The 25,220-nt window shown below is 40.2% G+C and overlaps 1 protein-coding gene across 1 annotated transcript in view; it reads left to right on the forward strand.

Annotated features, from left to right (window-relative positions):
• Positions 1–25,220, forward strand: part of PLA2G4A (phospholipase A2 group IVA) — a 79,066-nt gene that overhangs the window by 13,524 nt on the left and 40,322 nt on the right. Inside the window, exons 2-5 of the mRNA XM_074907686.1 lie at positions 2,382–2,480; positions 2,640–2,761; positions 9,771–9,852; positions 25,069–25,217. Coding sequence (XP_074763787.1) covers positions 2,729–2,761; positions 9,771–9,852; positions 25,069–25,217 — 264 coding nt within the window. The 5' untranslated portion in view covers positions 2,382–2,480; positions 2,640–2,728. The remainder of the gene's footprint in view (positions 1–2,381; positions 2,481–2,639; positions 2,762–9,770; positions 9,853–25,068; positions 25,218–25,220) is intronic.

The following is a 25,220-nucleotide window of genomic DNA, read 5'->3' on the forward strand; positions in this document are numbered from 1 at the left end:
CTCAGGTACATTCTCATGTCTGAAATGGCACTGGATACCACCCAAAGACACCTGCCTCTGTTTATCACATTCTGAAGGACTGTGATTAAGATGGCAAACCAAGAGCTCCAATTTGGAGTAATACTGTCACGACTAGGGCTGGCATCTGTCATGTTGTTAGGTGGTGCTGTATGGGAAACCAGGGAATTAGGCTTTGCCTATCACATCAGGGTCAACTTGCTCCCTGGGTCTTTTCTCCCTATTCAGAGACTCTGCCTGTATATACTTAGCTTTCAATTTTTGCCTGTATGTTTGTGATACGGTTGTTAATTACGTTATTGCATATTTGTCTGTCTGCATGATGCTTGCCTCATTCAACATGGAGGACAGACGGTGCTTGGGGATTCATTATGGCTCTGTAGTCAAAGAGACTGTTGTTTGCAGGATCACAAATGTGTTTACTCCAGATGTTGAAATAAATGAGGCAGGGGGTTATAGGAAGAGCAAGAATGATCTCATGTCTAAGCTAGTCAACCATTTGAGTGATGATCTGGAGAACTGGAACTCTGCCTCTAGGATTCTAGACAAATAACTTGAACCAGGCTTCTCATCCTAGGCCTAACCCATTTCTTTATTTCTGCAGATAGACCAGTATCCTCAGCTTGGTTTCGTGTATCTTCTCAAAATGAGGATGGTAACTTGTTGGTAGTTGAATGTGCAGTTAGGGGAAACAGTGTATTTTCTGTTTTATGACTTACAAATTTCCTCTTTATTACAGTGGTTGAATAGCCCTCACTGTTCTGTTTTCTTGATTGCCTTTGAAGTTTGCCACAGTTCCTCCAAAACTGATAGGGCAGGTCTTGTTTACCAGGTTCTCCAATGTCCTAGTTTTATTTTAGCTTGGATCCTACTTAACTTGACTGTAATAAAACAGCTATACAATACGTCTATAAACAGTGTTACTTCCCACCCATCTGCCTGTTTATGCCACTGCTGAATTTGGCTGATAGAATTTTAATAAAAATAAGTCTTTGCAATTATTGCTGCAGTACAAGAAGCAATGGTGGATTTGTGTGTTAGAGATTTTCCTTTAAGTCTGTAAAGCTACTTGCTTTCTGTGATAAAGATGGCTTGTTCCTGTTGCCCTGGCATTGAGCTGCCTCGAATGAAAACTATGAACTGAATGTATGTTAAAGTCTTTTTTTATTCAGACTTCCTTAAATTAAACAAAAAAATAAAACCAGACTAATTTCTAGCCTCAAGCTGTTGTTAGGACTGACAGGATTAAAGAATAGATATCATAATGTTTTAGTGATCATAATGAAACAAAATTTTTATGGAAATGCCTGCCCATTATTGCTTGAGAGCAAGGGTTTGGGAGTGACATAAATCATCATTCTCTAGGGCTTATTCTGCTCTTTCAAAATTGAGGACTAGGAACTATCCTTGAGACCAAGCCCCACATGGTGCTTTTTTTCTTTTCAGTCTGAAGCTTCTGCTGATGGTTCAGGTCTGACGGTGATACAGCTGAATCTGAGAACTGATCCTGTCCAGCAGTTTTCATGTTTGTTTACAGATGCAGAAAGGAATATCCTTTTTAGTATATTTTATTTTGATGGTTGGAGACAGTTCTGAAGTGTAAGGTCTCTGGTGGCCCCTGATTTCAGTAGAAATCTTTAGTGTTCAGAAGACAGTGGCCTATGAAGAAGCTGCTTAAATCCTGGCAGCTTGTTTGCAATTTGCCCATGAAAGCCTCTTACGAATCTCTAGGCAACTGGGGTGGCCAGGGAGGTTACGCACAGCTTCAGCTGGAATTCCCTTCCCAGGTTTACAGAGGGCATTATTGCTGCTTCGTTTAGTGTTGAATGAGCAGCTGCCAAATGAACTCTCCTGTGCTGTTGCTGTGGATTAGATGCTGAAAATTGGGTTTTGTTATTTCCTTAGGTGCAGTTGCATGCAACTTTGGGGAATTTGCTGTTTGTTGAAAAAATTTTCAAAGTGAAAGTGGTATGAAAAGCTGTGTTAAAGTGGCTAAACAGACCCTTACGATGGAGGGTTGCAGTTGTCTGGTGCAAGTTGCTGACTGTTATGTTAGTGCTCTCCAACTGGCGCTTCAGTTCTAAAATTCATGTCCCTTGGTGGTGAGTGCATGACACATCCTTGAACAGAGAGGAGGATACGAAGGGGAACTTTGTCTCTGTCCTGTCCTGACCATGCGAGCATCTCAGTTTAGAAGCAAAGCATGGGAACCCAGAATTTGTCACTGCAATAAAAAAGCTATTAACTAAGCACTGATTTTTTATTTTATATTTTTTAACTAGGATTGTAATGCATGGGAGCATATACATTTGAATGTACATAATGGTTGAATGTAATTGCTCTATTCTTTTGTTTATCTGTAGAGCTGCTAGAAACACTTGAATGACTGGAATTCAAGATATTTGTTTCGTGCTCTAACCCTGAGGTAGAGGAAATAAGCAGAAGAAATTTCCCTAGTTCAGGCAAGTAAACATCTATACTTCGATAGTTTATATGAAATTAAGTTCTTGGTAAACAAATTGTGGAAACCCTCTTAAAGTGGAGGAACTAATTTGCTGTGTTACAAAATATAGTTTTAAAGGAACATAAGAATTAATTATATTTTTTTCATTATTTAATAGCTAAAGGATCTGTCATACTGAACCTCTGCTTTGAAACAGTCAGAAGCCTCTTCTGTGTTGAATTCAGTTGTCTTGAACAGAAAGGCAAAATGTCTGTCATAGATCCTTATCAACACATTGTGGTAAGTATCTTTGAATCTTCTGTGTAGACCATCTTGTATAATATATACTGTCTTCTATAATGTGTCTTACTAGAAGTTACTCTAAATAAGCACACAGCGTTAGTTATTTCTTTAAAGAAATGGTGAGTGTGCTGAGAGCAAACATCTTCAGAAATTTATTTGAATGAAGTTTGAAAGATACAAGTTAGCTTTTCAAAAACATGTCAAAGCTTTGAGTGTAATATTTTTTTTTTCTCATGTGTAAATCAAAATGGAATATGGGCTCTTAATAACCTCACGGGTACATCATCGTAGAGTACCATTCTAATGGACTTGCCCATTCAAAGTGTTTCATCAAAGTGACTGTAATTGACTATTTGATAAAGGTTTTCCGCACACTGATTGTCAAACTGAACTGTGGTCTACGAAAGTAGTATCATGTGTCTCTTAGAGAACAATTCTCCCATATAATTCAGTTGTTCTTGTACAATTCTAGTTACAGAATAACTCTTTTGCCTTTTCATCAGTATGGATAGCAGGATAAATCAGCAATTTTGGATATTTAGATCTTAAACTAGTGTGTATCAGTGATGTTAATTCAAAGAGAATCTTCAAAATACAGCTTGCAAACTGTAGGTATCAGTGAAATGATCTGTGCCACTCAACAATATACTGCTACCAAAAGCTCCTGCTCCTTTTTCCCTGCTTTATTCCTGTGTTCCTGCTGCATTCCTTGTACCAGCTATCAGATGCATGTGACTGAAGTGAGCCAACTGACCTTGCTGAATTGACAGGAAATCGGTTCACTGCAAAAGATTAGTTCTCTGCTGTCTGAGCTGGTCCAAAGGAGGGGTACAACCATGAGAGCACAACCTGTGTAAGTAGAGAAGGGGGAGCAAGGGAAGGAGGAGAAGGGAAATGGGAGAAAACCTGCCCTTTGGATGGCAAGCTGTTGGAGCAGCTTAGCAGCTTGTTGACGCTGGCTTTCAGCTGTAATATTCATACATATCTTTGCTTGAGTGACTTTCCAAAGTAAACACTGAAATTGCAATTCCCACTCAAACTGAAACCTTGAAACAAGCTGGGTGTGTTCATATCAAGCACTTTTTGTAACAGTCCCAGTATTTCACGATGTACTCGGAGAGTTACTATACGCTTGTCATAATGTTGAACTTGTACATGGCTAAAAATACAGCCTATGCTTCCTTGAAATGATCTCTTATCAATTATGTGGTTTCTACCCCACGCAGTCACATCCTTTACATGAATTTGCAGCCAGCAGATGTCAAACTTGTCTTTTACTCACTCTAGTTCTGTGAACGCTGCTGTAAAGACAGGTTTCAGGCTGATGTCTGTATTTAACAGTGTTAAACGCTAACTTGCTCCTTTCTACATCAGTGCCCTCTCCTGGATGGAATGCTTGATCTGTTCTGTACCTTTTGGGAGAGGTCTCTGAGGCACTGAGTAATACTTCATTGAAACATTTGCATAAAAGATCGTTTTTGATACCAATATATGTATATATAATGGACAAAATGGAGCCTTAGAAGTATACCTAGTTACAGTCCTCTGGCAGTGCTGAACAGCTGCTGTGGGAATGTTTCTAATGTAGGAGGGAACATTGTTAATGCAAGAGCTGATCCTATAATTTCTTGAAAAGTGAATGGATATCTTTCAGGTTTCTTAATTTGAAAAATGAAATTGCATGGGATATTTTACTAAAACTTAAAACAGTCAAGGGCAGCAGGCTAATATCAATTTAAAAAGTCTTGAATTTTTAATGACATTTGGCATTAAAAGACTCAAAAATCTGCATTTTCCAAAAGTCCTTCTGTTAATGATTATGTGTTCTTTGATCTCTTTTTTTTTTTTTTTTGGGGGGGGGGGGTGTTTCAACATTTTATGAAAGAGGAATAAAATAAGGCATTCACAAAGTTACTGCAGGTACAGACAGAAATGACTACCAAAAATGCTTTTGGATTTGGAGAATAAAGAAATATGATGTGTAATACATCTTCAGTTACATTGATATGGGGGATAAGCATTATAACAATGAGAAAAATCACTTCAAGATAAAATTTGTATATGTGTTTGCACAAATGTTTGTCTTAATTGTAATACCCCATGAAAGAAGAGCATTAGACTTTATGAAAATCTGTTACCTAAGAGAACAGGCAAACATTTTCATTTGTCCAGCCCAATAGTCAGCTCAAGTGTCCTTAATTTTAAGGAAGTAAAAGTATAATAGTAAATACTTACTATATAATCTGTCTATACTAGAGCTTCCTGATTGATATTTTGTCTGCAAGCGTATCTCCTGATTGATTTACATTTTGTGACTCAGCATTCTGGGATATAAAAAATATTATAGTCAATGCATGCAAATCCCTTGCTTTCTCAGTAAATGCAGAAAGTTTACAGGTAAAACCCGATTGTGTTACAGGAGATCTTAGCATGTTGTTCTGTTTCTCAGTTCTGTAGTGGGAAGGTAATGGTGTTTATGTCCATACAAATGCAATGATATGTAAAATAGAGGAAACAGATAATTAGGAAAATTTTACTGGGAGGAAAAAAGGCAGTTGAAGGTGGGAGAGGAACAGAGGAGTCATGAGGAGGAGTAGAAGAGATGGAGATCTTTGATGTGAGAACAGGACATACTGAGCCATGGCTGTGCAGGATACTTGGAAAACCTCGTGGGTTGAACCAGTAGAGTGAATACTGTCCACAGGAGTTTCTGTAATTCAGGAAACCCATGTTCATAGAGGGCATGTTGAAAACTATTTTTTTTGTTCTCTTCTCTAAATTTCTGGAGAAAGAAGTGAAATAAAACACATATATAAAGCTAGGTCACTTTGGATGGCAGGATTTAGGTTTCTGAGTTAATTGTGATCTTCTGAAATTTTTAACCTGGCTTAGATTTTTTTAAAGGTATGCAGGTGTTGCTCCACTCAGTGTTGCAACATTTAAGTGATTTATATGCCATCATCTATTTTTCAGAATTGAGGAGTTGGCAATGTACAGATTTTATCAAGACTTAAGGTGAAAATAAGTCACTTGAGAAAATGCAGCTTAGTCATCTAAACTAGCAAGGACTGGATTTATAAAGGTATTCAAAGTCAATACATTTCTTGTGGTATCTTCAGGGGGCGTCTAACTTCTTTAGAACTCAAGTCTTCCCAAAAACTAGCCAAAATAAGCTGAAAGTTGTGCTAGCTGTTAATACGGACATTTAGGCCTTCTAATAACCTTAGAAACTGGATCCTAAATGGAAAATTGCCTTAACTTCTGATTTCTCTTAAGTTGCATGAAAAACGTTTATTTTGAGGTGATAAAAGATCTAGACTTTTGAGCTTCCTGTGTGTATCTCTGTATTTATTTATTTTTTTTATTAAGAGGGAGATTGTTTATTTTAGTAGTTTCAGATTTTTTCCAGGCATGTGATTATGGCTAAATACTAATAACTATAATTATAAGCCTCAGTGTGTTATTTTGGGTGAGGCGTGGGGAAAGAAGATAATGTTTTTCTGTTTTGCCAGACTTCTGTGTACTCTCATTCATTTCAGAGGATACCAGATCTTAAACCAAACTTAACTTTCTTGGTAGAACAACATCTGGAATGACGAGGTTTGCTGCTTAAGTCACTTAAAAGCAGTTCTCGTGATAGATTAGCAAAACAGTTAGTTATGGACTTAAGAGAAAATAGTGATGATCTCTTTGTAATGAGACTACACCAGTAAGTGGTGGTTTGGCCTTGTTTTGATGGTAGGCATTTTATTTAGGCCTATGAGTTTCAGGAGCGTGACAAGGTGATGCAAGAGAATTACTTTACTGAAGTGTTTTTTGTCAGTGAGCGTCTTGTCTTATCTCCATTTTACAGCCAGGACTCCGGGGCACCAGACTTGCACACGAGTTCCACATAGCAGCTGAGAACTAAATCTGGCATGCCCATGTCCCATACCTGCAACTTAATTGTAACTCCATCCTCCTCTTTGTTGCTAAACATTCAGTCATGTCTGATTTGTGGTGTCTAGTGAGGACAGGCTCTTTCTTAACAGCTAAGAATAAGGAGAAGGGTGATGTGTTTGCATGTTGGGCAGTTTCTCTTAATTATAAGGTTGTATATGACAAAGGAACTACATCAGTCTGTGTGAGCAAACTATGAGCAGCATTGTGAAACCGACCCTTCAGTGAACTGACATGCATGTGAAGGTGGCACACACTGATAAAACAGCTTTGAGCACTCTCAAGAAGCAAGCTGAAAACAAGAAACAGTGAGAGCCATTGTTTTCTGGAGATTCACAGCTTGTAAAGACTCTTGAAGCAGGGTAAATGACAGAGCTGGGGGAACTTTATGTAGCTGTGTACCCAGTAGTACCAGTTGTTTCCAGATAACCACTAAAATCCCTGTTTACCCTGCTGTGATGGAAAACTCTCGACTTTTTTTTTTCCATGTGGCAGAGGCAGAAGCTTGTTCAGGGAGAACTCCCATCCTTCTTCCCAGCCATCCGTTCATTCTTGGAAGCTGTGGTGCCAGAGGTGATGGATGTCATGAAATCATTGGTGTGTCTTCATGTCAGCACAAGGCAGGCTGTTAAATAGGTGTTGCTTCTTAACAGCTTTCAAGTCTCACATCTAAACCCTTTCTCTTGTGTTTGATACTTTTGAAGTGAGTTAACGGTCCTGCTTGGGAGAATCAGTTAGAGTCTGGATTCCATTTTTACTGTGGTTGGTGAACCACTTGCTGTGCAATGACTATTTCAGTATACCACTTGTAAGGTAATAGTTTACATTGCCATGGTTTTCCCCCTGCCTGATAGCTTGTTCTTTGAACCAGACAACTCCTACAGCTTACAGGGGAAAAATTACAGAGTTGAAATTTACTTTACTGGGCAGACTATCATGAAGTGAGCCTCCAGCAGTTGTCACAACATGTGGGTGATTATAGCCTTAATAAAGATGCAACAATTCAGCATCTGGATCAGCCAGTGTCTGCAGTGAAGTCATACCCTCAGTATCACTGTGTGCATTTTCTCCTGGATGCTTTGCCATGTGATGCATCTATGCCTTTGAAGACCTCTAGACTATAGACTTGTGGAGGAGTTTGTGTTGGTATCATTTGTGTTGGTTTTATAATGCATCCTGACTCAACTGTTACTTACGCATTCACAAGCCATTTCTGCTGTCTTTAGAAGACTGGTTTTGGCTTTTTTCTTTTTTTTGAGAAAATGATATATAACCTATAAGACACTGTATTTCTTTTTTTGTTATCGTTTATCTGTATTAGAGAACTCCAATTTGGTTCTAGTCTTTGGGTGTAAACATGTTGTAGATGTGAAATAATGAGGCTTGGCTGAAACAACCAGTTCTGAAATAGCTATGAGAACCACCTGAAGGCCCTTATAAAGTCTGGCAGTTGAAGCAGCAGTAGCTTAAATGGAGGCATGTGTTGCTTAAAAACTAAGCTATGTATGGGTTGAAGGGTTTTGTTGCCTGATCTGTTTGTTCCTTTAAAAGCATTAAAAAAAAAAAGGGGGAGGGTATCCTGATGAAAACATAGCAAGAGAGCACCAGGCACAGCCTGAATAAGGGTGTCTGATCTCTCATATCAAGTGTATTGTCTACCATTTTAAATAAACTTCAGTGAATTCCCTGATTTTGCTACTTCCCCCTTTTTCTTCTAAATGGAATATGTTGTAAGATATATTTAGTTATTTGTTTTGGTGCCGATGACCAATATGCAGTGTTTATTTTAATGTATTTCACAAAGTTAGTGGGTGGTTAGGATAAGATAGAAAATATCACTGTAACAGTTCTAGAAATGGAAACCTGAGGTAGGGGTGTACCACTGTATATGCCAGGCCCTGCAGTCCTGTGGAAGGGATGCTTCTGATACAGCGGCTTGAGCTGTACAAGTCAGGCAGCTTGGACCTGATACTCTTTGTAGAGACAGAGCTCAGGTGTGAGGGGGTCCCCTCCCAGTGCCCCAGTTTCTGTTGCAGGAGAGCAAGCTGGTGCCCTCCAGATTGTACTTGTGTGTGAGTCAATGTCTAGGCACTGTCGGTAGTCAGGCAGCTTGAGTGTCTTAAGACTGGCTTCCAGATAGCAATGTAGATGTAAGTGCTGAGAGACAATTGTGTGAGAGCTGATCCTGGCTCTAATACATAAAACTCACCCACAAGCTCTGTACTGTGTCCCTGTAAAGGCCAATGTTGTGTGCCTTGCAGCGTGCAGTGGTGATTCTCGTAATGGTATTTAGTAGGTTGGTCAAACTCACAGCTGTGTAGGTAAAGTAACAATAGATGTGAGTTACTGACCTCTTTTCATTAAAGTGTTTACTTTTGTTTCTTAATTTCATGTCTTTTTTAACTTCTCCGGTTGTTCAGGACAGACCTGCTCTTAGAAAGCCATCTCCTGCTGTGTGCTTGGACTTGCAGGAAACAGGAAGCTCCAGAAACTGCATGAAATCTTCTTGTGAATGTTTTAACATCTTTCTTTTCAACTTATCTGCATTATATTAAGTTCACTTGCACTTTGAATATTGATGTATACTGAAAAGGTATATTCCACGCATTGCTAACTATATCTCTTGCGTGTGCAGTATGCATGTATCTGTTCCAGAACATATACTTTGAAATAATTGCACCCATCCTTTTTACTGGGGGAAGGTAATTACAAAGGCAAGCACACTGTAAAATAGCCCGCTTTTTATTTTTTTTTTTTTTTCTTACCGTACCAAGTTATCTCTGACTGACTAAATGCCTTAAAGCAGGTTCTGTAGAGAGGAGGAGTGTTATTTATTGAGATTAGTAGGTGTGGCTGCAGGAAAATCAAGCAACCCCAGTAGAAGGTCTGACCTTTCAGTAAAGCTACAGGGTGCAGTTCAGCTTTAAGATGCTCTATCCAGTATGAGTTTCACTTACATTTTGACTGGGTGATTTCTCTCTCTCAGTTTTTGGACAAAATGAAACCTATTTTGCTAAGTGTTTTTTTGTTTCTGGAGCTTAATCACCTCTAACTCTTTGACTTCCAGGTGGAACACCAATATTCACACATATTCACTGTGACAGTAAGGAAAGCCACAAATGTCACAAAAGGAGCGATTGGTGACATGCGTGAGTATTTCTCTTTCTATTTTGTCTCTCTCTTATAGGAGACTGTTGCCACAAACATCAAGTTTGTCATGCATTAAATGATTGTTAGTGGGTTGGTTGGGGTTGTTTTTGGTTTTTTTTTTTGTCTTGCTTGTTAAAGTTCGGGCAACGTACCCATTTCATTACTCACTCTACCTCAGAAAGCAGATTTGCTGCTCCTTCTTTCCATTGATTCAGAAAAGCTGAGTGAGTTGTAAACAATTTGCCTACAAGCAAACAACACCTACACTTAGTTTTTTGGCTTAGTTGGAAGTGCTGTTCTGAGTATAGTGAAACTGGCAATTGCTGTATCTTCAAAAGGTTGTGGTTTGGTGGTGAGAACACATAAAAAAGAAAGAAGCCCAGAGCTCTGCTGCGTCAATGCGGTAAAAAGAAAAAAAGAAAAAAAAAAATCCAAACCGTATAAGCAGATCTCATGGTGGAGAGCTATATAAGACACCAACACTTCTTCCCCTTTCTGTTGGGCTGCTGAGCCTTTGGGCTTACTAGCTGAACAGGAAACCACTAGGAAGAATGACCCATGAAAACTCTTGTCTGCAATTAGGGAAGGGAAGAGGGAGAGAATAATATATTAGCTGAATCTGTAAAAAGAATATTCCCGCTTCCTTGTTGATGACTGTTTTGGTGTCAGGTTGTCTCTTCCTTTCCCTGGTGCTTCATGTAGAGCATTGCATAGCCCACCTAAGACTTGCAGGCTGGGGCTGGGAGGATGTGTGTGGTGCCTACTCTTGCTCTCTCATCAGGCTCATTTGATTTGCAATTGTTTCTCTCCCAGCATGTTCCTGGTAACTGCTTTCAGATCAAACTACAGCAAGCTGCTCTGACACACAGCTTTGCTTCAGTCAGTTAACAGGGTTTTTTTTCAAATTTAGTGTCTACTGTTGATAATAACTTGGGGGTAAGAGGGAGGGACAGTGGGGATGAGAATGTTCAAGAGCCCCAAGTATGAAGGGAGAGAGGGGAGCCCGGGCAGAAGGGGAGAAGAAGGAATTGGGAATCTGTTTAGCATCTACTGTGAAGTGAAGGAAAGGAGCACACAGAGAAGATGCAGTGGGATGTTATCCCAGTGGCCTCTGACAGGGTCTTTATATAACAAGACCTCAGGCAAAGTGCTGTGAAGAGTAGAACAAGGGGCCCACAGATCTGTGTGTGTAAGATGGGTTAAATGGAAAGACACGTGTTCTCAGACACAGAGGTCTCTGTCATGCGACAGTGTGGGGAACATGAGAAGGGAAGAAAGGGGATTGAAATGGGGACCCCATGATATATTAAAGGGAGTGTGGAAAGGGTGAAGAAAGCTGAAAGACCATGGCATTATTTCTCCCCTCCCAGGACAAGTATGGTCCTGTAGTATAAATTCTAAATACTATCAATATAATTGGATTTTGGATTTAATGGGGTATATGGATTTTTTAATATTATTATGTAATTGGGTAATTGGAATTTTTTTCAGACAAAACTCTTATCAAATCATCAAAACCAAAAAGCTACTCAGGAAGAACTTTTTATTTTGATAAAACCTCCTCAACTATGCTCATGGGCCACTGAAACCTGCTTGGTTTCCTGTCTGAGGCATCTAGGAGTGCTCCATAGCCTGAGGCACCTGCAGTCTGGGGCATCTCTGAGTGATCTTCTCAGTTCCTGGGGCTTGTTCTTGGAGTCCTGGCAATGCCTTCAGAGTGAAAAAAACAGATTGCTGCTTCTGGTTTTGTTTTGTGAAAATGAAAAATATTTTTATTTCCCATGTATATACAAAGCTTGGTGTGCAGGAGCCTGGAAGCTATTTGATCGAATCTGTAATCATGTTCATTATTTAAGAAAGCTGCATGAAACTGTGAGTGGTGAAGGGTCTTTATAATTGATTGTGCCCGCCAATATGTGTGTATATATATATATATATATATATGTATTTTCTTTTTCATTTGATTTGACAAAACGATAACTTGTTGAAGGAATTTCTGAACTTCTACATTGGGTTTCTGATCTCAAGGGTAGGATTGACTACCAGGGAGGGTGGCTGTGATACATAATATGAGATGCCTTGGTTGTGGTGGGTACCTTATTGTTGCTGTCCCATGATGGACACTACCAAGCTGTTGACTCTTCTGTGTTTTTCTCTTAATTTATTCTGTTGTTGTTGCTTCAGTTCATGTAGATGGTGACTTCTGTGTGGACAAGAGAGATAACTTTACATTGTGGTGGTGATGGAAGTCCTGGGGAACATGAAAGACTTTGTATAATGTTTTGCTATTTTTTCCAAATCAGTCTTTCCAAGACTTTCTGGAATAGCTATGAAAGATCTGACTAAATCTAAGTTTATTAAATATGTGGAAGTGCTTATAATTTTTCTGTTTGTGTGATATTTTTCATCTCAGGGGTTTGAGGTCTACCTCTGCTCAAGGAGCTTTAGATGAGAGGTCTAGTGTGCATGGTGCCCCAAGTCTGTGGGTGGGCATGGAGGGCCTGACTTCTCTGGCAGAATTATCCACACTTCTGTCTTCTCAAGCCTAGGCTGCAGAGATACGGAGTATTTTAAGCAAGTTTTTCAAGATTTCTTGAGCTCGTCATTAATGGAGAGCATAAACAGTTGTGTCATCCTTAAAACTAGGTAGTAGGTGCCCACTACACTGTAACTTCCATAGGCAATGTGTTTCCTTGAGTGAACAGTTCACACACACAGCGCTACTGATTCAAGACATATTTTTAGTCTCCTGGCTGATCTGGCTGGAACAACAGAGCAAGCTGCAGCTAGGATAGCTTCCAGCCCTCTCCTTTTATTTTATTTGGCTGAGGTTTTCCATTGTCTCTGTAAGCTTTAAAACTTTGTCAGATCACTCTACAAAAGACAAGCAATCAAATCTGAATCTGGGTCATACCAGGATCTGAGTATCTAAGGTGCAGTAGCTCCTTTTGTTTCTCACTGATAAAGCACATCAAAATAAACCAAAGTGGCAATAATTGCATCACAGAAAGATTTCATGCAAATGCTTTTCATTTATGAAGGAAGTTAGTCTATTTACACCAGTTTGTCATTCTGTGACTATGTGTGTGGCGATGATGAGAATTACTGTAAGAACATATGACCCAGGATGTTTGGGAGGGGAGAAGAAAAAAATATTTTGTGAGCAGACTCCCTCTTTCCCAGGAGTTCATTCAGATCTCTTCTTATTTCAGGTACCTGCCCATTTACTTTTGTCTTTGTGTAGGAGTACTTCCTTTACTGATTTTACTTGTTTTAGTTTTATGGTCCCTTTCAAGGTGACTCTCACACTCTAGATACTACCCTATTAACATCCAATCATTGCAGATCTATCTTTACAAAAGATTTAAATTCTGTTTTAGTGACTGCTGCTCTAATAGTTGTGCTCAGCTGCTATGAGATGAGCAACTGCAGATGTGTGGTGGGTTGATCTTGGCTGGCTGCCGGGTGCCCATCAAGATGCTCTATCACTCCCCTCCATCAACAGGATTGGGAGAGAAAATACAATGAAAGCTTGCATGGGTCAAGATGGGGATAAGGAGCTCACTTACCTGTTACTGCCACAGGCAAACCTGACTCAATTTGAGGAAATTAATTTATTGCCCATTAACTGTAGAAGAGTATGATAGTTAGAAATAAAACTAAAACCACCTTCCACCATACATCTCCCTCTTCCCAGGCTCAACTTCACTCCAGACGTCCCCCCAAGCAATTCAGGGGGATGAGGAGGGAGTGTTACAGTCAGTTCATAATGTACTGTCTCTGCCACTCCTCCTTCTTCACACACGTAAGTCCTTCATGACCTTCTCCAAGGTGGGTCCCTCCCATGGACTGAAGTCCTTAGAGAACTGCTCCAGCATGGGCCCTTTCCATAGGGTATAGTCCTTCAGGAGCATTCTGCTCCAGCATGGTTGCCTCACGGGCCACAGTTCCTGCTAGAAAATCTGTTCCTGCTTGGGCTCTACACAGGCTGCAGCTTCCTTCAGGCTCACCTATCTGCTCCAGTATGGGATTCTCCATGGGCTGCTGTGTGGATCTCTGCTCCACCGTGGTCCTCCATGGGCTGCAGGGGCCAGCCTGCGTCGCTATGGGGGGATCTCTACTCTGGCACCTGGAATACCTCCTCCCCCTCACTGATCGTATCTGCATAGTTGTTTCTCTGATGTTTTCTCCTTCCTTTCTCACAGCTACTGTGCCGTGTTTTTTATGCTTGCTTAAGTATGTTATCACAGATGTGCCACCAGTGCTGCTGCTGGGCTTGGCCTTGGCTAGCAGCTGGTCCAGCTTGGAGCCAGCTAAAACTGGCTCTGTCTGACATGGGGCATCTTCTGGTACCATCCCTGCAGCCCCCCTACTCCCCCTGCTGCCCAAAACCTGCCACATAAACCCAATACAAGGAATATCTCAAAATCTGCATGTTCTTGGGTGAGGATTTAATTATCTTAACTGCTTAGCTTTCTGCTGGTTGCAGGGGTCAATAAACCTTGTAAAATCATTCCTCTGACTGGAGCTTTTGGAAAAGACTTTGCCTACAGTCCAGTGAATACATATATTCACTGTGGATATTTAGTGTTGAATCTACTCCAGATAGCACACCACACTGTTAAGCCTTTTGCTTACTTCCACAGCAGTACAGGGAGTTATAGAAAAAGACCAGAATTACAAACTGCAGCATCCTGGAAGAGAAATGCTTGTAAACTCTGGTTCTTCTTTCCATTGAATCTCTCGCCTTTTGGAATTTCAGGGGGCTTACTGGAAAACTGGGCCAAAGGAAGCATTGTAAAATTTGAATTACATTTTGAAGATCTATTTTTAAGTATACTGGCTTTCAAAACAGTTGGTAGCATCTACAAAGGAAACCAGTTGTATGACTCTACTCTTGATCACTAATCTTGCTTAATCCTCTTTTGGATTTGCAGCTTTTACTTGCTTCATCTACTTTTGATGCTATGATAATAAACAGTGTAATATTGGGCATTTTAAAGAAAAAGTATTTTCTTGAAAATAAAATTGTTTAAAGTTTGGATAGCTCGTGACACTGGTACTCAGCTTCTATCTCCATTTCTGTCCCCCTAGTTGGAATTGAGAATGCATTCCACTGTAGTTAGGCTGCTCAGATAAACAAGTTAAAGTAGGGGGAGCAGTCTGGTCAACAGAGCTCTGCCCTGGTTTCAAAACTTACTAACATGGTGATAGAAAGCAGCTCTTACAGGTAGCTCTTGGCACGATTGGCCAGTGCTGCTGCAACCAGCAAGTCAAGGAGATGGGCTTCTCCTGGGGCAGCGTTGCTGCCATGCTTCCTGGATGCTGCCTCCTTCTCCCGAGGAAGCAAGGAGCGGTGGGATTGCCCGGGGTCAGCACCCACCTTTCCCTGCCTGCAGTGCCAGCCCGGCCCTGGCTGAAGGATCTGCTTCAGCATTGTGGAGGGAAGGAAGAGGTGATGTCTAGTGCCGTTTCAGTCACCATTTCTCTCTTGTAGGCCTGTAACCTGGGGTTGTGTTTGTTATGAGCCATAGCTCTTGGTGTTGAAGTTGTCTTATTTAAAGCCAGAGTCACAGCACTCTAATGCAGTTCAGGCATACATGTGCAGTGTTTTAAACCTGAGCTAGCCGAAAGGGAAGGAATTGGACATTTGCCTGTTCGTATTAGAGCAGGGACACAACAGTTTGTGTTACAGCAGCTCATTCAGGACTGGTCCAGCTGTTCTCTGTATCACAGCTGGCCAGTCTTGTACTGTGACTTAGCTGCAGTGTGCTTGATTTAACTGTTGAAGTGTCATCAGACAATGTTCTTCCTGCAAGGCCCTGAAGCAGGACCTGATTTTTGCAAGGGAGTTTCAAGAGGAAAACAAGCCAAGCTCCTCCTCTGGAAAAAGTAGGTCAGAGTTGACCAATCTTCCAAGTCCTACAGGCTGCACATGCAGATCTTCCTGTGGCCAGGATTTGTAAGATGTACTGTACACCTAGCAGCACAAGCCAGAGGAGGAGTGCTAGAAGTATCTCATGGGAAGGAGACAGAAATGTTCCCATTTAGACCCATACTGCTCCAGTCTATGCTAGGGTGGCCTGGATGGGCATCTGAGTCCCAGGATGACCAAGCTCTGTGGCTTGAGCAGCCCCTTTTGATTTGACTCTTCCTGACAGCCCTTGCACCATCCCTGCTGTTGGTCATGCCCTGTAGTGGTCTGTGCTCCATCACCAACCATAGGTAGCTGACCCTGGATCTAGAGCCATAGGCTGGTACTGAAATAGGTATCTTTGGAAGATGCGTATCTTCAGAAATTAACAATACTAGTAACAACTGCTCATGAAATGTCTCCTGCAGATCTTGGTCTGAGACAACTGTAGACTAGCTTTCAGTTTTCTTGACACATGCAATATTCTTGCCCTGTTGTAGGGTTAACCAGTAGCAGTGCTGGGAGGTGAAAGTCATGTTGGAAGCAGGCTCATGTGTTCCCCAGTGAAACTGATCTAGAAAATCCTGCTCTTTGCAGTTGCAAAAATGCCTTTTCCATGAGAACCAAATTCTGTCTCTGAATACTTGCCATGTAGTTATTGAGGCAGGGACTGTTTCTGTAAAATGTTAGTGAAAACTTGTTTTCGTCCTAGAGGAAAACTCTCTCATTACTCTGTTACACTGTAAGGATAACATCAAAGCTGTCATTCTGGCTGAGACCAAGGATCCATTTTGCTGATACTCTAGCTGGGGGACCTACTTGCCTTTCTTCTTGAGGCCCTTGCCACACTGTGGCCAACTGCAGCCCCAGAGGGAAGGAGCTTGATGGTCACTGGAAACTGTTTCTGTTTCATGTGCTGTCTCCAGGCAGAACTTTTTGGTAGGGCTTCTCCTCCAGGGAGTTAGTTGTAGACACCACTGTTTCTTCAGTTTGAGCCTTTTACTCCCTCCATTTAGGAGGGGTTGCTCTCCTTTTATTCCGTTTGTCCTCTGTAATAATTTGATTTCTTTCTGCTTTCTTTCCTTTCCCTCTCATCCCCCTTCCCAGGGAGGGCTTTGAAGTTGTGTTAGGGTTGGGCTAATGCCTGATCCTGGGGGAGAATCAGCAAGAACATCAGTCATAGTCAGATACAAAGGAAAAATATGAACAGGGTAAGTATGTGATATTTTCCTGTGATCCTCTCTAAGCACGCAGCTGTCTTCAGTAGGGGCTCCCTGAGCTTGATGTGCTTCTGATGTAATTAGTAGCCCTCACTGAGTTTCTCTTGCATAAACTTCAGCGGTTTTCCTTGACTCCACAAAAGTCTTCTCATCCACAGATCCTTTGATAAGGAGTTCCACAGGTTGCTGTCTACTGCATAAAGACTTTTCATTTGTTTTGAAAATGTTTTTTTTTGAAGTGTTACTTGAAACATCCTTTGGTTACTGTCTTGCATTTTGCAGCATGCTGACTGCCCTGCATACCAGTGTGTATCAAAGTTCTTACAAATAAATACATGTGTTCATTTATGTATTTTTGACTGAATGTGCTCTGAAAGGGATGAAAAAAAATCGTCCCCTTCCTCACACCCATCAATCAGTACAGAAAAGAACACTTGTAAAGTCTCTCACTAAAAACTATGCTCTATCAAAGCATCCAGCCAACAGTGTTACAGGACAGTGGAAACACAGGGAACGTCAGCATAATGCTAGGCTGTGCCATGCTTAGTTGGGCAGATTAATTTACTTGTACAGTCATCCCTTTCCCTTTATGGACCTGTTAACATTGATGTGCCTACGCTGTTCTGACTAAGTGCTTTGCAATCCATTCTTTGGCCCTGTAAATGAAATGCCTGTAATAACCCGACTGAGCAGCAAGGTTGGGGCAGAAACAATTCACAGGTATCCCTTTATTTTTGAGTTTCTTGTAACTGCTTGCAGTACAAATGATGATGGTTCTACTAAGATGCGATGTTTATGTAGCCAGTCTGAGCCTATACTTAGCAATGGTTCTGCCCAGTTAGGACAACTCCAGGTTTTTAAACGTTCCTGACAATTGTCTGAATTAAAAAGTCAGGGAAGAACCTCTTCTCACTTGAAGGCCTGGAGGCTGCACTTTAGCAATACAGTAAATCGAGCTCTAGAGCTGCTGGTAGAGGATCAAAACCTCTAAAGCCTCATGATACCAAATGCAGATCCAGTGTAAACTTGTTCTGCAGATTCAGAAAATGTTGCCAGTTTAAGTTTGTATTAGCAGACTTTATGCCAGACTAGGAATAACCTATACTCAACTAACATGAATCTGGAATAAAAGTGATATTGTGGGTTTTGAGCAATTTACCAAGAATGTGATGATATGCCTAAACCTACTCTAGATCAAATTATCCCTGCCCAGACCTGACATTACCGTGGACCCGCAGTCATAGTTGAACTAGGCAGCCACACTGCCTGTTCCTTCTCTCCTGCTTGTGTCTCTGTTGGTGGAGACATTTCACAAGTTTAACACTGAAAAGACTCTTAAGAAATAGGCATTTAAATTAAAAAAAAAATGCCAAACCCCTTAGATTCTGGCACACTACTAGACAACACAGACTTTTCTCTGCACTATTGCAAGCTAATGTTTTAGTCACTTTTTACTGCTGGCTGACTGCAAAGGGAACTGTACAGATAACCTAGAGGAGAGTATATTTTTTGGTCATCTTCAAATTTGCTTTAAACCTATGAAGGGTTCAACTAATTTATTTGTTGGGGTTTTTTTCCCTTTCAAGGCTGGATGAGTGAAACCACTAGTGGTGTCCCACCCCAGTAAACTGTAGCCTGTGCTGGAAGTTATTTCCTTCACTTAAGTAATGCCGGAGATGAAAAGCACTGTAATAAAAGGCACTAGTAATCTCTAATAAACGTGTTACCCAATCACAGGTTTTCTCATAACATAGCTGCTGCTCTGGGAGCTGCCTTACTTCACTTGTAGTCACCTTCCGCTCATGAAATCTCACACTGCATCATCTCCTTTGCAAAATCCTTCTTGAAGATGAAGGCCAAAAGCCCTGACGTTCCCTATAGTACCTTAAACACAGGCGGTAAATAACCTGTCACATCCTCCTTGGAACCTCTTACTGGTAATCTCTGTGTGTACTGCTGGACATTTTAGATTCCCTGAGGCTTTCTGTCATGTCTCCAGACTCTTAGACTAGTATCTGTATTACTGCTAGACTATGGATTTGTCTGAAGACTCCCAGAAGTATCAGCTCCCTATGAAAGGGAGACCTCAATTCATAGCAGATTCAGCTACAGTCCTCTTTGGAAATGGAAACTCAGAACAAATCTAAAAAGAGAGATCAAAAGTTCAGCCTTGTTGCTGTTAGCTGCTGCAGTGTTTTATGTTATTGGATTGAGGGCTTGCGATTGCACAGCTGCGGTAGTTTTTAACACAAAGATTGCTTAAGAGGGTGACAAGATGCTTTTGTATGTGGCAGCCTTACACAGCCAGTTCTGCTCCTGGCATTCCTGGGCTTCACCTCTTTAGGTGGGAGAAGAATCTCTTGGTTTTTAAAATCACACCACCAGCCTCTGCAGCAAGGACTCTGCATACTTTTGTTGCCTGTGAGTTGGCAGAAGGGTACACCAAGGTGATGTCATACCCTGAGCATCAGCATCCCCATCGGACCATTTACCCTCCCCTCAATCCAGTCACACAGCCAGGTAGCATTGCTGACAGCTCTAGGGGGGACCTTGTGCTCTGCTTCTTTTCCATTCCTCCTTGACTGTCTGATACTGATTTAATTAATCAGTTAATGGTGCCTGTGTTCTCCGGAACACTGGAGACACCTTTTTTTAGGCCCTCGTGTAGTCTGTCCTTTCACTAGTTTGCAGCAGAACAAGAGTAAGCCAAATCTAATATTTCCTATATTTGTTGTTTGGGAAACATTAGTTATTTGGGGATTATTGATATTTGACAATTATTGATAAGTGCTGTTTTAAGAATTCTCTTAAGCTGCAAAAATCACATTGAGCTGGGAAAAAACATGATTTTAAAATTCACTACATTTTCACCCGACTGTGGCAGAGACACCAAACTGTATTTCCACGCCACTGTGAAGCATATTGTCCAGCAAGCCCCCAAAAATTCACTATTTGAATAAAACTTCAGTTATTATTTTTGAACACATTTCGAAACAATGTTTTTGGCCTAGAAAGAGATTGCTGTAGCTGGTGCCATGCTGGTTTACTGTGATTGATACTAGGTAATGTGCAACCCATTGGAAATGCCTTTGTGCCCCTGCATTGGGTTTCTCTAGAGAAACTGTAGGTTTGATAAATTCTGTAAAATTCAGAGGAGCCTCTCAGCCAGACAGCAGCGAGTATGGGCTGAGCAGTTTGCTTGAGCTCCCTTCCCCAGCCAGAACCATGTGCACTTAGGGCACAGCTGGCATTTTTTAGCTTCCTTGGAGGAGAAGGAGGTAGTCCAGCGATTCCCGTTATTAGCTTGGTGTCAGTCAGGCCACTCAGCTGAGTGCAACTTCGTGCTAACCAAGTTGTACTGTAGTGCAGTAATCAAAAAAAAATGGTGGAAAGTAGACAAAGGTGGTCATTTGTGACCTAGTAAGATTTTATGAATGGGGTTGCACTTGGTGGTAGGGGATGTTGGTTAGCCAGAAGGCAAAAAACTCCAGTGAACCAAATTAATATAGTTCTTTAAGGAAGTTCTGCCATGTACCCTCTGAAATATTTGTGTAATTGCATAAATATATTATCTGGAGATCATGAGTCCAAAAACTACGGATCCAGATCTACTTTCTATAATCGTGATGCATATATTAGCTGAAATTAAAGTTAATATAGTTCTAATTAATATCCATTATGATCACAAGTGTTTATGACATGCTCGTGGAAAAAAACGTCAAGTTCTTAACAGTGCGGAACTTTTTGTAGCAAGCCACATTTTTTAATACTTCAAGAACTTTGCATTGCTTTCAGCTTTTGATGGGAAAATGATAAATTTTAATGTATGATGGTAGTGGCTTCATCCTTGTATTTTATATTCAAACAGGCTTTCTATAGTTTCTTTGTGTCTATTATGCTGTTGAAATAATTGAAATTGGAATGGCTGAAATATAAATTGTATGTCTGAAATATTAATTATATTAATATGGGGGCCTGATGGCAGTCATCTCACCAAATTAGTAACATAAGATCAAATGGTTTCCAGTCATTGCAGAAAATTTTACAGGTTTCCTTAATAGACAGATTGCTCAAAGCATTACTCATTTTTAATGTGATTGATCCTAATTACTGTCCATTGTGTTTTTCACTTCATGATTCATAATGTAATTTAGAGATAGAATTCTACAGCAATTACTTAACTAGGAGATAAATCAAATTAGGAAAAGCCATTGAATCTGTACTTCCTACCTCTCAGCCATTTCTTAAGCCAGTGTGTTTAGAAATAACTGTTTAGATGCTGACTCTGCTTTTGTTATTGGATATCTGTCTTCAACCCCTGGCGATTTGGTGGACGCTGTAAATCTTACAAAAGGATTATTATGAACTTTTTGTCAATTACCTTTATAATTCATCTAGCTATAAGATGCTAATTTCAGGAATTTCTGTTAGTTCTGACATCATTAGTTAGTATTGACATCAAAGCTGAAACTCTTAGTTTTATGTTTTAGTGTAAAGGTGGGATTTTAGATACACTTGTACTTAATTGTCAGTTCATAGTTATTTGTCCCTGAGAAATACTAATGGAGTCTGGTCCCTCTGTTCAGAGCATTATCTATGCCATTGTGTATGAAGCACTTGACGCTGGCAAAATTACTGTGTTTTAGTTGCATGCAAATACTGAGGCACTTGCTGTGAATAGTCAAAGAGAGCCAGGAACAGAGGGATATGGAATCATACCTTCCACTCCCTGTCTTATGGTAGTGCATATGTCCATTTGCAAATGTTCCAAACTTTACTTACATTAAAAGTTGAGATGCACTGTAGATAGCTAGCCCGCAAATGATGTAGGAGTCATGCGAGAATGCTTGCACAAAGTATAGCCCAGAGCCTAGCGGAGCTGTATAGAAACTTCACTTTCTTTGGAAGTGTCCTGAGGAAGAAGTACAAACTCTTACACGTTGCTTCTTTTGAAAAGTCTGTGGTTGGTATTTCAAGAGTAAATGCATGACAGTGCTGTCTCTACATCGATAAGTCTCTTGTATTAATTGCACTTGCAATCAGCTTTTGACCCATAAATAATTTCATAAAAATGCTTCCATTTAAAATCAAAATACAGATAACAGCAGCAATCAAGCTACTTTTCACTTAGACTTTCAGGTTAGTTTTTTGACAAAACACCCGACAAATCAACTAGCAAAACCACAAACAGGAATAAATACATTTATGCAAAAGGATTCACACTCTGTCTGTTCTGTCTGCGCTGGATAACTTTAATGTTTTGAAATATATTAAGTGAATACTTTTGTGTTACTTGCCAGATTGCTGGTAGCTAGTTTTTGGTCCCCAAACAATAATGAGTAAGATTTTGATTAATATAGTATAGTTTATAGCAATATCTTAATCAGAGCACACAGTCTTCCAGTATTTTTCCTCTTTGTCTGAAGAAGGAAGTTACAGAAGAGATTTTCATTTTCTTAATTGAAAATAGCACAAAATAAACTTGGAAAAATGAAAAGGCAGATGATTAACTTTTTGCCTTGGGTTAAAAAAGATAATAAAGGCAGGGAGCGAGGGGGCGGCTTGGCAATACTGAGTTACAAAGATGGATTTTTCTAATTTTAGTTGTTCCGTGTCTTGGATTTAGTTTCTGTTTCAACACTTATTTGGAGTCTGTCTGATAGGAAGTTAGTAATGCCATCTGTATGCCAGCTGTGCAGTGGTATGGGTTTTCCACGTGCTTCGGAATTTTGTCTACAGATAGGAAACCAATTGCTGTTTTTGTTTAAAAGGAAAAATTAGAGTTTTGTAACTTATAGTTAGGGCTGATCACATAATCACATAAAAAATTGAATGGAAAGGGAAGCAATTGATGTTTTGCCCAGAACACTGTTTAGCACCAGTATTTTGGTTAAAAACCAAGCTTTTGTAGGCAAGCTCAGTCTCTTGGCAGAGCAAGTCTGTAGTGTTTATTGCCGAAGTAGTGCTTGATATCCAGACATACCAGATGAGATCTTGTCACTTCTGATTTCAGTAGATATTTTGCTGTTTAGTTTCAAGGGGCCTTGATTCCCTTATTTCTGGTACAGATTTATGTAGTAATTCACAAGGGAGCTAATGTATTCAGTAAAAGTTGGCAACTAGTTAGAACTGACATTGAGAAAACAGATTTAAAAAACACTTGGGGGTTGATCCCCCTGTTCCCCTGACTTTAAATAAGAGACAAGATCAGACATAAATTCTTAGGAGCTAATAAAGATTGCTATTTAAAGGCTTTCCACACTGATCCCCAACTTTAAATAGCTGCTTGTTAATTATACAGGTAGTGGTGTGACTTGCGAAACCATAGTAATTAGCTAAGCCTCACAGATACGGACCACAGTCTAAAACTCCTTAGGGAGTCCTGGGGAGTTTTTTAGCAATCCAGGGAAATTCTCACACAGTGAAATCTTTGAATCACAAAATCTATTTACATACAGAATTTTAATCGAGGGAGCCTGAGTCTAGGAGAAGGTTTGTTTACTGTCCCTAAAGTTTCCCTAGCTACAGGAATACTTAATTCAAAGTATGACCCTTGAGTGTAACTCTGCATCTCCAGAGGTAATTGAAGTACTTTGTGGGCAAGTTCAGTATCTCTTATGTTTGGCGATGCCATCAGAAAGCATGTTAGGTCTGGCAGATTTTCCCCTCTACTGGGACACCAAAAATTTTGAGTTTTGACTCTGTTGTGCTTTGGTACGTGTACAGAACTCCCTGCGCCTTTTTGTGGCTGTTTGGTTGGTTTTTTTTCAAAGGTGATTGATTTCCATTTGAATGTATCAACTTTTTTGTTTTGCTCTTTTCCTCTTTCTCCCAGCTGAAATGCCCATGTAGTTCTGGGCCTCAGCAATCTCACTGATAATGTTTTATTGAAATTCAAGTGTCTCTAAAAACATTTGACTTTGTTGAAAAAAGTATCTTTAGACTTCAAGTGTGTACAAAGAGGAATGTTCAGACCTTTTTTATATAGTAATAGGTTTTAATCTCTTTCAAAAAGAGACCTTTAAGAAAAGGATTCTTGTTTGTGATGGGTATTGTATTTGCTTGAAAATGTTTCAGTAAAGCAGAGGAGAAACTTTGAGGAGAGGATGCTGGAAAGATGAGTGCGTTTTACCACAGCAGAGCAGATGGCTTTTCATGATCACCAAAATAACTGGGATAATGTCCCATGCTCTCTCATGTGAAGCATCTGAGCAATGTTTTAGAGAAATCTGTAAATGACTACATCAGCCTTGGCCCAATTCAACAGAAAAAAAAGTCTCATTGGACAGAAAAAGCATCACTGGACTGAAAAATATTAACCAGTTGGAAAGATGGGGCTGCCAGCAATGCATTCTTTGCTCTCAGGAATGGCTCTTACTAGACCCATTCGTTGAGTTTTGTTGGTGTGTATTTTTCTCCCACTGATAATTCTGATTAGCTATAGTTGTCATATGTTTCTACATTTTCAGTTAGTGTTTTGCACAGTTGTTATTCAAATATACTGTGTAAATAAGGTCTTGATTTTGTGGTGACCTCCACAGAGCTCTGATGATTGCAGTGGCTTCAGATTTGAACAACTCTCCTTATGCTGTGTTTAGCAGTATGTAAGTGGCCTGATTTCCTTCACGATTGTCAGACCAACAAAGGTTAAAGAGGATCCAAATATGTATACCAAGCTTCTTGTTTTCATTATCTGAAGACTGTTTTTGTGGAGTAGTTACTTCTGTGAGACCAGCCAAAGTAATTAAAGGCTAGAAAGAGAAGAAGGGGTAAAAACTTTTAAAAATAATTACCTCTGCCTGGTAGAATTATACATACTACCAAAAAACTTGAATCAATCCCAGTGCCGTTCTGTTTGTTCAAGGCTTTTCTTCTCCCCTCTTAAAAGCATAATATCTGTTTCTTTTTGGGAAATTGTTAATATCATTATATCATTCATGTCATTATATTTATGTAATTTATATAGCTGAATGTTTTTCTGTCATAGACCATGAGGTGATCTGTGGTTTCACATAACCGTGTCGAATATTACAACCCAAACTTGAGTTTTACCTAACTTGAACATCTGTTTTGCTCTGTAGTTGACACTCCAGATCCCTATGTGGAGCTGTTCATCCCATCTGCCCCTGACTGCAGGAAGAGAACAAAACATTTCAATAACGATGTGAATCCTGTGTGGAACGAGACCTTTGAGTTCATTTTGGACCCCAATCAAGAGAATGTTCTTGAGGTA

The sequence above is a fragment of the Athene noctua genome, chromosome 5 (genome assembly GCF_965140245.1).
Source record: "Athene noctua chromosome 5, bAthNoc1.hap1.1, whole genome shotgun sequence".
Lineage (NCBI taxonomy): Eukaryota > Metazoa > Chordata > Aves > Strigiformes > Strigidae > Athene > Athene noctua.